Here is an 11,418-nt window from a genome sequence, read left to right as displayed (position 1 = left end):
GATTCTCCAGCGGTGAATCCTGTCCTCTGATTCTCCAGCGGTGATCCCTGTCCCCTGATTCTCCAGCGGTGATCCCTGTCCCCTGATTCTCCAGCGGTGATCCCTGTCCCCTGATTCTCCAGCGGTGATCCCTGTCCTCTGATTCTCCAGCGGTGATCCCTGTCCTCTAATGTAAGGAGGAACTCTGGGAACTCTAAACTCTTAAGCCACTTTGAGTATCTTGGCATGCGGTGAGTTTATCTGCACACACGGTGGAAGTGGTGGGTGGTAGTTTGGGGGAGGGCAGGTCAACTTTTGCATTGGGGCCCACAAGCTTCAAGCTACGCCTCTGTGTGAAATGGTAACTTTGGTCCTGTATCATCTGTCTGACATGTGACTAAAATAAAGATTCCTGTCAAGCAAACTTCTCCTTCCAGTTTGCGGCCACTTTCTTTCTTCTACACAATCCAGTTACGGTGGTGAGACGGGGCGAGCACCTGGAGCAGGGCTGGTGCAAGGATTTGATACCCCAGACAAAACCTAACTTTGCCTCTCCCCCCTGGCACTGCCCCTGAATCCACCCCCTTTGCCCGAGCATCCGTGCGACAGGAGACGGCACTAGAGGAAGCATGTGGCTGCAGTAGAGAGCACTGATCATAGAGGCGCACAGGGGATGCTTTGCTTCCGTTCCATCATGACATGTTCTCCAGTTCTGCTCCTCTATAACAGTGTTTCTCAACTCCAGTCCTCAAGGCTCCCCAACAGGCCATGTTTTCAGGATTTCCATTATTTTGCACAGGTGATTTGATCAGTTCCACTTCCTTAGAAATTACCACAGCCGTTTCATCTGAGGGAAATCCTGAAAACATGACCTGTTGGGACTGGATTTGAGAAACATTGCTCTATAATGACACTACAGAGCAGCTGCCTGAGTAACATGCAGCAGAGGCATCCCCCTAGATGTGCATGCTTTATCCCAGCAGCGCCCACTAGAGGTTAGAACATTTATTACAGAGGTATTTATAATACAGCACCGAAAACATACATAGCTCGGAGATCGAGAGTAGAGAAACCAGCGGCCGGGCGCCTTAGGCAGCAGAGCACCCTAGGGGGCCGCCTAGTTTGCCTAGTGGTAGCACTGGCCCTGACCTAGAGGGATATCGCACCTCATTGGCCTGAGCGGTGTATGCTTTGTGTTGTGGACTATGGTTACAGTGTTGTATGACTGCACAATTATTATTCAAAGTGTGATAGCGCTGAAAGCTGAAAATTGGCCTGGGCAGGAAGGGGGTAAAAATGCCTGGTATTGAAGTGGTTAATCATACAAAAAAAAAGTTTAGCTTAAAATATACTGAGGGTTTCTCATCCATCTCTACCCATAGAAAAACACTTTATTTGCTGCAGCATAACGAACAGTGCATTCCAACCCCATCGATGTCTTCACAAACAAATGGAAAGGACCGTTTTGTCATGGATCTACAGAGGATAGACCTGTCCAGTATACAGCACAACACTCAGCGCTCTCATCTTCCTTCCCAACCTAAGCGAGGCTCCGCCCACTGCCAACCCACAGTGGGAATGGAACGTACGAGTCATGTGACTGCTGAGGGCTGGTGGAATGGCTCCGCCCCGGACGCGCTGGTTGCCCGGGCTATGGTTGCTGGGGCCTCCTGGATACGCTCACCCGAGATCCTGCTGCCGTTTGCTCTGCACACCGGGAGAGTCGGGCTAGGTGACGTCACGTGTGGGCGGCGATGTGGAGGGGCCGCTGTGCATTGTTTGTCGTCCGTAGTCAATGAATGGTATGATTGGATGTTGTTCTGGTTGCTGGGATTACCTGATGGGAGGAGGTCTGCTGGAGACCCTCTGCTGTCATATCCTGATATTCCACATGACACAAGGGATCTGTATTCCATCATATACGATCATCAGGTTACATCTTCCCATTTCTATGCTGTTCTATTCGATTTTGTAACTTTCTGTTCTTGCTCTTCCTATTAGGATCCAGTTAGCTATCCTAGAAGCCAAGGATCATGTCACACAGAGAGGTATGTATACAGATCACTGTCATCTCTGATTTCTAAAATGAAAATTGTCCAACAAAAATCTATACATGTGTGGCCCAGCGTAAGGAAGGTTTATTTTCTCCAGTCTGTGTACCATTGGGGACATTTTTCTTCACTTCCTGTCCTAGGGTTGCAACAGGAAGTTAGAGGAAAACTTCTTAAAGTGATTGTAAGGGTTCTTTTTTTTTTTTTTTTAATGCATAGAATACATTAAGGTGAAAAAACACGAAAGTTTACAACCCCTGTAACCTCTTGACCCCCTGGAAGATTTACCCCCCTTCATGACCAGGCCATATTTTGCGAAACGGCACTGCCTTATTTTAACTGACAATTGCGCGGTCGTGCAACGTTGTATCCAAATAAAAAAAAAAAATTTTCCCCACAAATAAAGCTTTCTTTTGGTGGTATTTGATCACCTCTGCAGGTTTTTATTTTTTGCACTATAAACAAAAAAGTCCAACAATTATGAAAAAAAAAAAACATTTTTTACTTTCTGCTATAATACACATCCAATAAAAAAAAGTAATTGAAATGAGCGGGTCACCGGCACCCCAGACCCAGAAGTGTCAGATCACAGACTAGGCACATGATCTGGCACAGAGCAGCCACCCTGCCACAGTAAATGTACGGAGTGTGGCCAGCAAGTGGTTAGGCAGGCGTCCCCACTATAAGATTTCTCCTTACGTCTTGTTCTGATGACAACTCTGAAATATTGTATTTCCCCTCAATCTTTTTATCAGTGACAGTTGTCATCAGCACCAATAGAGGGGTGACATGGACATCAATAAAACCTGTATCAGTAAGAGAGGCATGCATCCCTGTCCCAGTCTCTTTAAAGTGGAACTCCAGGCAAAACTTCTGTTTCACTTATGGTCAGAGTGGAATTTTCCCTTTACGTCTTTATAGTAAACAATATCCTTAATCTCCAAAATTAATCCATACACATCCACTACTTAATGACCCTATAATCTGTTTTCATGAAATTATCTCTTACTGTGTTTTTCTGTCTCTTTGCTCGTTAGTTCCACTACAAATCCCACAGTACATAGTCCCTGGTCCATCTTAAAAGTGAGCAATAGAGGGTGGCTACGTCCCTACATACAGTGGCACCATAGAGAACAAAAACAGCCACCCTCCAACAGGCATTTAGATCACAGCAGCAAAAGAAAAACTTTGGGAGTATGTAGTTGAAGTGTATTGTTCAGGAGTATGTATTATGCAGCCCAGAATGCAGTAGCCAGAAAGTACAAGGCTCAGGAGTGCATGTACCAGAGAGTGCGGGGCTCAGGAGTGCATGTACCAGAGAGTGCGGGGCTCAGGAGTGCATGTACCAGAGAGTGCGGGGCTCAGGAGTGCATGTACCAGAGAGTGCGGGGCTCAGGAGTGCATGTACCAGAGAGTGCGGGGCTCAGGAGTGCATGTACCAGAGAGTGCGGGGCTCAGGAGTGCATGTACCAGAGAGTGCGGGGCTCAGGAGTGCATGTACCAGAGAGTGCGGGGCTCAGAAGTGCATGTACCAGAGAGTGCGGGGCTCAGAAGTGCATGTACCAGAGAGTGCGGGGCTTTAGGATTGTGCAATGCAGAGAGTGTGGGGCTCAGGAGTGCATGTACCAGAGAGTGCGGGGCTTTAGGATTGTGCAATGCAGAGAGTGTGGGGCTCAGGAGTGCATGTACCAGAGAGTGCAGGGCTCAGGATTGTGCAATGCAGAGAGTGCGGGGCTCGGGATTGTGCAATGCAGAGAGTGCGGGGCTCGGGATTGTGCAATGCAGAGATTGCGGGGCTCGGGATTGTGCAATGCAGAGAGTGCGGGGCTCGGGATTGTGCAATGCAGAGAGTGCGGGGCTCGGGATTGTGCAATGCAGAGAGTGCGGGGCTCGGGATTGTGCAATGCAGAGAGTGCGGGGCTCGGGATTGTGCAATGCAGAGAGTGCAGGGCTCAGGAGTGCACATACCAGAGAGTGCAGGGCTCAGGACTGTGCAATGCAGAGAGTGCAGGGCTCGGGATTGTGCAATGTAGAGAGTGCAGGGCTCAGGAGTGTGCAATGCAGAGAGTGCGTGACTCGGGAGTGTGCAATGCAGAGAGTGCGTGACTCGGGAGTGTGCAATGCAGAGAGTGCGTGACTCGGGAGTGTGCAATGCAGAGAGTGCGTGACTCGGGAGTGTGCAATGCAGAGAGTGCGTGACTCGGGAGTGTGCAATGCAGAGAGTGCGTGACTCGGGAGTGTGCAATGCAGAGAGTGCGTGACTCGGGAGTGTGCAATGCAGAGAGTGCGTGACTCGGGAGTGTGCAATGCAGAGAGTGCGTGACTCGGGAGTGTGCAATGCAGAAAGTGCGTGACTCGGGAGTGTGCAATGCAGAGAGTGCGTGGCTCTGGAGTGTGCAATGCAGAGGGTGCGTGGCTCGGGAGTGTGCAATGCAGAGAGTGCAGGGCTCGGGAGTGTGCAGTGCAGAGAGTGCAGGGCTCGGGAGTGTGCAGTGCAGAGAGTGCAGGGCTCGGGAGTGTGCAGTGCAGAGAGTGCAGGGCTCGGGAGTGTGCAGTGCAGAGAGTGCAGGGCTCGGGAGTGTGCAGTGCAGAGAGTGCAGGGCTCGGGAGTGTGCAGTGCAGAGAGTGCAGGGCTCGGGAGTGTGCAGTGCAGAGAGTGCAGGGCTTGGGAGTGTGCAATGCAGAGAGTGCAGGGCTTGGGAGTGTGCAATGCACAGAGTGCAGGACTCAGGAGTGTGCAGGGCCCAGAAGTGTATAACACAGGGAGGTTGATTTACTAAAGACAAATATATTGTACACTTGCACTAGATCTGAGGGAAAGCTCTGAAATAAGGGAAAGCTCTGCTAATTTCTATCATCCAATCATGTGCAATGCTGTTTTTTTATTTTCCTTGCATGTTCCCCTTAGATCTAGAGCCTATAGACTATATGCCTTTAGTAAATCAACCCCTAGTGTGCAAGACTTATGCCCCGTACACACGTTCGGATTCTCCGACGGAAAATGTGTGATAGGACCTTGTTGTCTGAAATTCTGACCGTGTGTAGGCTCCATCACACATTTTCCATCGGATTTTCCGACACACAAAGTTTGAGAGCAGGATATAACATTTTCCGACGACAAAATCCGTTGTCGGAAATTCCGATCGTGTGTACACAAATCCGATGGACAAAGTGCCACGCATGCTCAGAATAAATAAAGAGATGAAAGCTATTGACCACTGTCCCGTTTATAGTCCCGATGTACGTGTTTTATGTCACCGCGTTTAGAACGATCGGATTTTTCGACAACTTTGTGTGACCGCGTGTATGCAAGACAAGTTTGAGCCAACATCCTTCGGAAAAAATCCTAGGATTTTGTTGTCGGAATGTCCGAACAAAGTCCGACCGTGTGTACGGGGCATAAGGAGTGTGCAATGCAAAGAGTGCTGGGCACAGGAGTGCATAACGCATAGATTCTGGCCAATGAAATAAATGCCCAAACTCCAAACACTGCTAAACTTGCCTTAACTCATTTGAAAAAAATGCAGCTTAGGTGAGTTTATAATGCAGATTTTTCTCCTGTCAGGATGAACAGCGTTTACAAGAAACCAGTGTGCATGAGGCCTTAAAGTCTGTGTGGTGCCAGTTCTAGTCAGTTTAAAAGACTGCATTTTTTAATAGTGTTTAATCATATAGGTGTTCTTAAAGTGTTTTCGGAAACGTTTTACATGTATTTAATCTTAGCACAGTGCTGATGTTGGTAGAGCGTGCTTATATTGCTGGGTGCCTGAGAGTTATGACTATCAATTTACCTTTCTTACTAATGTAGCATTCCTTAAAGTGAGACTAAACCCACTGATTTAACAGTTTCAAAAAACAGTGCTGGGAATGTAACTGTCACATTGGATGTGCTCTCAACCAAACTGTCAAACCATCCAATGGCTGAGGTCATAACTGATAACATGTGCAGCACCATGGCAGGTGAAGATCAAACAGAAGCCAGGATGGCAGCTTCTTTGGCTGAAAACCATAGAAGGGTTTAGTTCCTCTTTAAATCCTGCGACTGTAACTTGATTTTTTTTTGTTTTTTATTGTTTTTTTAAACCATTCTTATGATATCCCTTTGCAGTGATGCACCCTTCTGTGCTAAATGAAGATGTGATCTGAATGATCAGTCTAAACACCATCCAAACAGTACCATTGTAATCCAGGAACTGAGCTTCTAACAAGAATAGTAGGTAGCTGGCTGTCCTCACCATGGAGCTACAATTAAACCGCGTGGATTACTTACAGGTACAGCACTAAATAATCCTTGTTATACTGTTGTCAAGGAGAAGTGTTGTGACGCTAGGGAGTACAGCATTGTTCCTTACCTAAAGTGGCTTTAATCCATAACAGACTGCATAGCAGTTTAATACCATGATTAGGTCCCTCTGTGCAGGGATGAGCAGACCTTTCTGCTGTTTATTGTACAGTGGCAAGAAAAGTATGTGAACCCATTGTAATTAACTGGTTTTCTGCTGTAATTTGCCATAAAATTTGATCCGATTCTCATCTAAAGCTGGCCATACACCTATAGATTATCTGCAGATTTTCTATGGTTAGATGGAAAAATTGGGAGATTCCTCCATCCACACAGTTTAGCGAACATGGAGAAATCTGTTGCACTTTCTTTCTCGAACATCACAGGACACAGAGCCTCAGTAATTACTGATGGGTTATATAGGTATCACTGGTGATTGGACACTGGCACACCCTATCAGGAAGTTCAACCCCCTATATAATCCCTCCCCCTTGCAGGGATACCTCAGTTTTTACGCCAGTGTCTTAGGTGATGGACGTGTAAAGATGTCCTGTGCTGAGCTCCAAAGGGAATATCCTGATATCCTATACTGGGGCAAGCCAGGCGAACCGGATCCATTCAAAGTGTCTTTTCATGGCCGAATTGAATGGTACCCGGGCCTCGTGTCCGAAGAAACGAGGTTTTACCCGTAATGCTTCTCTTTTTAGAGAGCTGGACCCCGCAGATCAGAAAATGGCTTTAAACTTCCTAATTTCTGGCGAGGTGCTTTACGGTCCCAGAACTGTTGGATCCCCCTATTCGTAGGGGGCCCCGGTCTCTGACGGTTTTTTCAAACGGAGCCCACTGTGAGAGGTGAAGATTGGGTCTGTGTAAAGAGCACCCTGCAGCTGGATAAGGTAAGAGGAGATTCCACAGAATTTTTGAGTTCTAGTGGCTTTTCTCCTTTAAGGTAAATGCATGCTATGCCTATTGTGACCACCGGGGGCTGCCAAGAGCACAAACCTGCACATGCTGACTGTTTGTCTCAGTGTTTTTTCATCGCTGTTTATGTCCCAGCGTCTCAAGCCAGCTGCAAGGTAAGATGGAAGGGGGGATTTCTCATGTTTGAATGTTCCCCCCCCAGGCTAGAGAGGGGCCACAGGGGTCTAGAAAGTTGTTATACCACCCGGGCTCTGTGGCCTAATGGCCACCATCTCTGAAGATAGCCGTTCAGGCAGATCTTGTTACCAGCCTCTCTCTCTCCCCTCCCCCCCCCCCAGCCTTTCTCCAGAAGCATGACAGGAGAGTCGGCCAGCGCGGGAAGTACTCGTTTTTTTCAAAACTCGAGGGGGGGGGGGGCGGTAGAGGAGGGGGCGGGACGTCAGCACAGGTGCTTAGACTCCCACTCAGGCCAGCTGCAGGCTATTAAAGGCACTCTGTACTGAGCATTGGGTAGCAAGGCTTTTAGCCAGACTACATCGCTCAGCGGGCAGTGTTCATTTGTATACCTCACACCTTGTTGCTTTGCACTATGGGTAGAAGAGGTTCAAGCACCCCAGGAACCAGAGACACTAGGGGATCTCGTTCAGGTTCTGAGGGCCCCCTGTCGGCAGCATCCTCCCCCCCTAAAGATGGGCCAGGGACGGCTAGCCAGGGAGAGCCATCGGGGTCAGGGGCTACACCTGCTTCTGGCACTTCAGCCCCTGTATATATTACACAAGAGGTTTTTTCCTCAACCATTAATGGTCTAGAGGAAGGATTAATGGCCGTGATTACGTCTTCACTCAGTGGAAGAAAACGCACTAGGCTTTCCTCTGTTCCCCAAGACGCTCAGACAGAGGAGCTCTGGGATAAAGGAGATGATTCCCTTTCAGAGGATCGGGATGGGACGGATGATTCCTCTTCGGAGGAATCAGGTGGAGAGGGACTCTCTGCGACTTCCCAAGAGGAGAAAGTCTTAGTGCAGATCCTTACTGGATTGGCCTGCTCCACATTTGTTGCCCATACCTGAAACTGCTAAAGAATCCTCTTCGGCTTTGGGGTCACTGAAACCTTTCCAAGCAGCACATGCTTTTCCTGTTCATACTTTACTTGAAAAGCTCATTTATTCTGAGTGGGATCACCCAGACAAACGTTTTTTTCCGCCGAGAAAGTTTTCAACACTTTATCCGATGGAAGAAAAGTTTATTAAAATGTGGGGAATACCGGCTATTGATGCCGCCATTTCCTCCGTAAATAATAGCCTGACTTGTCCTGTAGACAATGCTCAGATGCTCAGGGATCCTGTAGATAAAAGGATGGAATCCCTATTGAAGGATGTTTTCTCCTTAGCAGGATCAGTGGCCCAACCTGCAGTAGCAGCGATTGGAGTCTGTCAATACTTAAGAGACCATGTTAAGCAGGTCATCAAAGTATTACCTGAACAGCAGGCCCAGGGGTTTGCTAACCTTCCAGCGGCCTTATGCTTTGTGGTTGACGCCATTAGAGATTCTATCGTGCAAACCTCCCGTCTTTCACTGGGGTTGGTGCATATACGTAGAATCCTATGGTTGAAAAATTGGTCAGCCAAAGCACCATGTAAGAAGCTACTGGCTGGGTTTCCATTTCGTGGTGCAAGGTTGTTTGGAGAGGACTTGGATAACTAGATCAAGAGAATCTCTTGTGGGAAAAGCACTCTCTTACCTGTCAAGAAGAAGAGTAAGCGTCCCTCTTTCAAACGGACTCTTTCCCCAGCGCCGGGGGCTTCAGCCTCCAGGCAGTCTCGACGGCCGCCTCCATCGGGGTCCAGAGACAAGAGTCAACCCCAGGGACAAAAGAAGTCCTGGGGAAAGAAGCCTACTAGGCAAAACACTAAGACCTCTGCATGAGGGGGCGCCCCCGCGCACTCGAGTGGGGGGAAGACTGCGCAAGTTCTCAGAGCTCTGGCAGGAGGACTTCCAGGACAGATGGGTAATCTCCACTGTAACCTTAGGGTACAAGCTGGAGTTTCAGGAATTCCCCTCTCCTCGGTTCCTCAGATCAAGTGTTCCCAGAGACCCAGAGAAAAAGCAGTCGCTCCTTCTAGCGTTAGAGCGACTTTTGTCGCAGGAGGTCATTATGATAGTTCCCGCAAAGGACCAGGGATTGGGCTTTTATTCCAACCTTTTTACGGTCCAAAAGCCAAATGGGGATGTCAGGCCGATTCTGGACTTAAGGGATCTGAACCGATTCCTAAGGATTCAATCCTTCCGCATGGAATCAATTCGAACAGTAGTTCCCACCCTGCAGGGAGGAGAATTTCTGGCATCAATAGACATCAGAGATGCATATCTGCATGTGCCCATTTTTCCTGCTCATCAGAAGTTTCTGCGCTTCGAGGTAGGAGGGCGCCATTTCCAGTTTGTGGCTCTGCCTTTCGGGATAGCCACTGCACCTCGAGTGTTCACAAAGATCTTGGCTCCTCCTCTGGCCAGATTAAGGGCTCAGGGTATAGCTGTCATAGCATACCTAGACGACCTGCTCTTGATAGACCGGTTGGTAGCCTCTTTGAATGGAAACTTGAGGACCACGGTCAGGTATCTAGAACACCTGGGTTGGATCCTCCACTTGGAAAAGTCTTTCCTAAAACCAGTAAGAAGACTGGAGTATTTAGGTCTGATTATAGATACAGGCCAGGAGAAAATATTTCTACCCCAGGCAAAGGTCACTGCTTTGAGAGAGCTGATTCTGACGGTAATGACCAAGAAGGGTCCCTCAGTCCGCCTTTGTATGAGGCTATTAGGGAAGATGGTGTCTTCATTCGAAGCAGTTCCCTATGCTCAGTTTCACTCAAGAATGCTGCAACACAGTATTCTGTCGACCTGGAACAGGAAAGTTCAGGCATTAGACTTTCCGATGCACCTGTCGCATGCGGTGCGTCAGAGCCTCAATTGGTGGCTCATACCCGAAAACCTGCAGAAGGGGAAATCCTTTCTACCGGTTACCTGGACGGTGGTAACAACAGATGCCAGTCTGTCAGGTTGGGGAGCAGTTCTGGAACAGGCTGCGGTCCAAAGGGTATGGTCCAAGACTGAGAGGACCTTACCCATCAACATTCTGGAGATCCGGGCGATACATCTAGCTCTAAAGGCCTGGACTATCAGGCTACAGGGTTGTCCGGTCAGGATCCAGTCCGACAATGCCACAGCAGTGGCTTATGTCAATCATCAGGGAGGCACCCGGAGCCGAGCTGCTCAAAAAGAGGTGAACCAGATCTTAGTCTGGGCAGAGATGCATGTGCCATGCATATCGGCAGTTTTCATCCCGGGAATAGAGAATTGGCAGGTGGACTATCTAAGTCGCCAGCAGTTACTTCCAGGGGAATGGTCTCTGCATCCCGACGTCTTTTGGGCCATATGCCAAAGATGGGGGGTTCCAGATGTAGATCTCTTTGCATCCTGATTCAACAAAAAGATAGACAGATTTGTGGCAAGGACAAAAGATCCTCTTGCATGCGGGACTGATGCGTTGGTGATTCCGTGGCATCGGTTCTCACTGATTTACGCATTCCCGCCTATTCTGCTACTACCACGACTCCTTCGCAGGATCAGGCAGGAAAGGAAGTCGGTACTTCTGGTGGCCCCCGCTTGGCCCAGAAGGACTTGGTATGCAGAAATAGTAAGGATGACAGTAGGTTCCCCGTGGACACTACCGGTACGCCCAGACCTGTTATCTCAAGGTCCAGTGTTCCATCCTGCCTTACAAACGCTAAATTTGACGGTTTGGCTATTGAGACCCTGGAAAGCTTATATAACCTGGTGTGAATCCAGAGGTTGGCATCCCAGGAAATATGTCATAGGTAGAATTCTTGATTTTCTACAATTAGAATTAGAGATGAAGCTGGCCTTGAGTACCATCAAGGGCCAGGTCTCTGCTTTATCAGTATTATTTCAGCGGCCACTTGCTTCGCATTCTTTGGTCCGAAACTTTATGCAGGGGGTGATGCGTCCTAATCCTCCGGTTAAAGCGCCCCTAAACCCCTGGGACTTGAACTTGGTCCTGGCTGTGTTACAGAAACGGCCTTTTGAACCAATAAGTCAGATTCCTTTGGTCTTGTTGACAAGGAAATAAATTTTTCTGGTGGCCATCTCTTCTGCTAGAAGAGTATCA

General features: G+C 48.5%; 1 protein-coding gene across 2 annotated transcripts in view; it reads left to right on the top strand.

The window, feature by feature from the left end:
* The first annotated feature begins 1,563 nt into the window (after nucleotides 1-1,563).
* BBS7 (Bardet-Biedl syndrome 7) overlaps nucleotides 1,564-11,418 on the top strand; it is a 99,108-nt gene continuing 89,253 nt past the window's right edge. For both annotated transcript variants that reach the window (XM_073603478.1, XM_073603469.1), the window contains exons 1-3: nucleotides 1,564-1,781; nucleotides 1,981-2,027; nucleotides 6,139-6,302. In XM_073603478.1, the coding sequence (XP_073459579.1) occupies nucleotides 6,267-6,302 (36 nt within the window). In that variant the 5' untranslated portion in view covers nucleotides 1,564-1,781; nucleotides 1,981-2,027; nucleotides 6,139-6,266. The remainder of the gene's footprint in view (nucleotides 1,782-1,980; nucleotides 2,028-6,138; nucleotides 6,303-11,418) is intronic.

The sequence above is a fragment of the Aquarana catesbeiana genome, linkage group LG01, assembly GCF_042186555.1.
Source record: "Aquarana catesbeiana isolate 2022-GZ linkage group LG01, ASM4218655v1, whole genome shotgun sequence".
NCBI classification, from domain to species: Eukaryota; Metazoa; Chordata; class Amphibia; order Anura; family Ranidae; genus Aquarana; species Aquarana catesbeiana.
Note: the sequence above shows the minus strand (reverse complement) of the source record. Positions and strands in the feature narration are given on the sequence as shown.